Raw genomic sequence first — 3,062 nt, 5'->3', positions numbered from 1 at the left:
GAATGTAATTGTAATTGTAATGTAATTGCATTTACCCAGCTCTGATAATATATCATGATAAAATTTTATTATTCAAAATTTTGAATTATTTATTAGAACATTTTGTTTGTAATTTGAAGACTTATTTTAATGATTTTAAAAACTTAGAAATTCTAATAAAATCTAAGAACAACAGAACATATAAAAATTGTACAGGTATAAAAGAACAAGGTATTTATACTATACAGTATTAATAAAAAGAAAAGTGATAAGTGCAGTGTTTATAAAAAGAATAATTGTGAAGCAGTGGGGAAATTTTAACAACGGATAACTTAAAAACTATTAGCATTTGTACACAAAATGTTGATGATATAGGTCAATGAGCACCTCCTCAAAACCCCCTGCAAATTTCATTAAAAAATTCGTAATACTTTGGGTGATATTGGAAATGGTCCATTATAGGAAATCTCAGCCCAACTGCTTGCTTAAATTTCTCAATTTGACAGCCTTTTCGAAATATATTGCATTGCCACCAGACAAGCTCTTAAANTCAATGAGCACCTCCTCAAAACCCCCTGCAAATTTCATTAAAAAATTCGTAATACTTTGGGTGATATTGGAAATGGTCCATTATATGAAATCTCAGCCCAACTGCTTGCTTAAATTTCTCAATTTGACAGCCTTTTCGAAATATATTGCATTGCCACCAGACAAGCTCTTAAATTGCCGGTTGGCTTGCGCTAGACCTAAACATGTTCCACCTGTTATCATGGAAGGTGCACACCACCACCTAACAATAGCAACAGCTTATAAACCAAACATGCCAATCAGAACTTACAACATAAAAATGTAAACAAACAAATACAAACCTCCTTTTACGCATACAAAGCCAAACCGTACTGCGCGCAACTTTTCCACAGGTCGACTTTTGACAGTATATTTTTGCGCCAAAAACTCGACAATACAAAATACACAACACAACCAACAATGCGTTTCGTTGTGTGAATTCAGCGCGACAATTGAAGCTGTGTGTGTACCATCCCAAAGATATCAAAATGCAATGTTTGCCTTTCAATGTAGCTATGTATTACATGTATACACTATGTATACATTATTGAATGAAATAAAGAGCAAGGCGTATTTATGTTAAATACACCTTGGCAAAAGATATGCCCGGCATGCTATGCCGTCAACATCAGCACGATTTCGCTCGAAATTCGGCAAATTAGACGAAATAATGCAACCCTGCGTTGATAATTTCGTCGTCGTTCAGCCGCCAAGGCGAATTTATATAAATTCGCCTTGTCTGCCACTATTTGCTCAAAACGAGGCGAATTTACAGTCGCCATTTTAAAATTAATTCACGATTCAAAGCATAAATTTATATATGGGAGAAAATGTATATTTTTAGAATCAGATTTATTTCACTCCCCTGGCTCGTTATCAACAGCAGCTCATTTTAAATGCAAAACAAATGCCAATGTCCACTACTCATGCATGTGACAAAGTGTGACCGCAGCCGATAACGACAAAGGTAGCGTTACATAAAACATCGTATACGTATAGTCGCACACAATCATCTGTACGTATAGGCACAGAAGGAACACACATGTGCACCTTATATACGTACATACAAATCGTATGTATAGATTCATATATGTACATATATATATGCACTTATATCAAAAAGTACACGCACTACGTGTACGAGTATTCATGAATGTGAGAAATCCAGGGAGGGGGTTGTCTCGTACACAGACACCAATTGAGACAGCGAGGTTTTGAAAACATTACATTGGTGGTAGCGAAGCAAAAAACGCGTCTCGATACTATTTAGTTCTAAAAGAAATCATTAAATCGAATTTTTAATTCTGCTCACTTACGGATTCGCTGCTGACTGTGTAATTTATATTTGCCGGAATTTCTAATACAGACTCCGTCCGTGTATTGTCTGCGAAGCCCCAGGTGTAGCCGAAGCCCTGTTGCGGATTACTATGTGCTGCACACATTTTGACGATAATGTTTTCCTTTACCCGCCTTTTTCACTCTATAAGCAATTGCTACACTCACGTTTTGTGAAGTTTTTTCAATTTTTCGGTAATTAAAAAGGTATATATGAAGTTTTTCCCGTATGTTCCCACGCTGGCAATAAAAAACGATGTATGCCGTGTTCTACCTCGGACTGTACCACTTGCCACTTGTCACACTGCAATAAGGAGTGCAAGTTATAACATTCACAACGCGCTGTACGACTTGTTTTCTAGATAAGCATATACTGCACTCCACAAAATCGAAAAGTTGTAAAAAAAGAAAGTTACATCGCTTCCTTAGTTACATGCGCCATTTTTACGTGAATTATCACTAGATGAAAATTAAAAGGCACAACTGCTAGAAATATATATATCCTTCAACAACAGCGCGTATCACATAAGATTTATTATCTTTCAGAATTTTTTAACTTTTCAGCTGCACAAATACCGCGGAAACTTCGCTAAACAGACACTAAATACCACCAAAAATCACTGACGCCATTTTGAAATTACTATTTGGAATAAGAGTCCCTCGTACTCGTTTTTCGATCTGCTTCGGGTTGCCGATGCCAATTCAGCGCAAACGCGACTAATTCAGCTTCGTTTGTTCTATTAAAAAACATTCAGTATTTCGATATAAATTTAACATTGACCTAATATTATTACTTTTATATATAAACTAACTTAATTACAAACCACGAGCACAAAAATCAAAATACAATTTACCAAACTGGAAAATTTTCAGCAGAAGCTTCACGGATAGGTGGCTACATGCCGCTAATCCATTCAGCAATATGTAGGGTTGCATGCAGTGTTGACTGAAGCTAGGCAGATTTTTTATATTTTTTGCACGCAGCTTGAAATGTGGATTTATATGTTGTTTGTTATATAATTTGCTTAGCAGTTGTGGAAAATGAATAATAAGCATTAAATAAACAAAACATAAACAGCCAAAATCGATCTGTGGTTATCGCAACAAAATCACATTTGAGCTGCGCACCGTCAGTGGCAAACGACAGCGAGCATGTTGGCACACATGTGCGCGCACATGTT

General features: G+C 36.0%; 1 protein-coding gene across 4 annotated transcripts in view; it reads right to left on the bottom strand.

Annotated features, from left to right (window-relative positions):
* cg (zinc finger transcription protein combgap) overlaps nt 1-2,753 on the bottom strand; it is a 58,967-nt gene extending 56,214 nt beyond the window's left edge. For all 4 annotated transcript variants that reach the window (XM_017619907.1, XM_017619908.1, XM_017619906.1 and 1 more), the window contains exon 1: nt 1,863-2,753. In XM_017619907.1, the coding sequence (XP_017475396.1) occupies nt 1,863-1,988 (126 nt within the window). In that variant the 5' untranslated portion in view covers nt 1,989-2,753. The remainder of the gene's footprint in view (nt 1-1,862) is intronic.
* Nucleotides 2,754-3,062: the final 309 nt, after the last annotated feature.

The sequence above is a fragment of the Rhagoletis zephyria genome, unplaced genomic scaffold, assembly GCF_001687245.7.
Source record: "Rhagoletis zephyria isolate East Lansing unplaced genomic scaffold, Rhagoletis_zephyria_1.1 Rzeph_scaffold_01993, whole genome shotgun sequence".
NCBI classification, from domain to species: domain Eukaryota; kingdom Metazoa; phylum Arthropoda; class Insecta; order Diptera; family Tephritidae; genus Rhagoletis; species Rhagoletis zephyria.
Note: the sequence above shows the minus strand (reverse complement) of the source record. Positions and strands in the feature narration are given on the sequence as shown.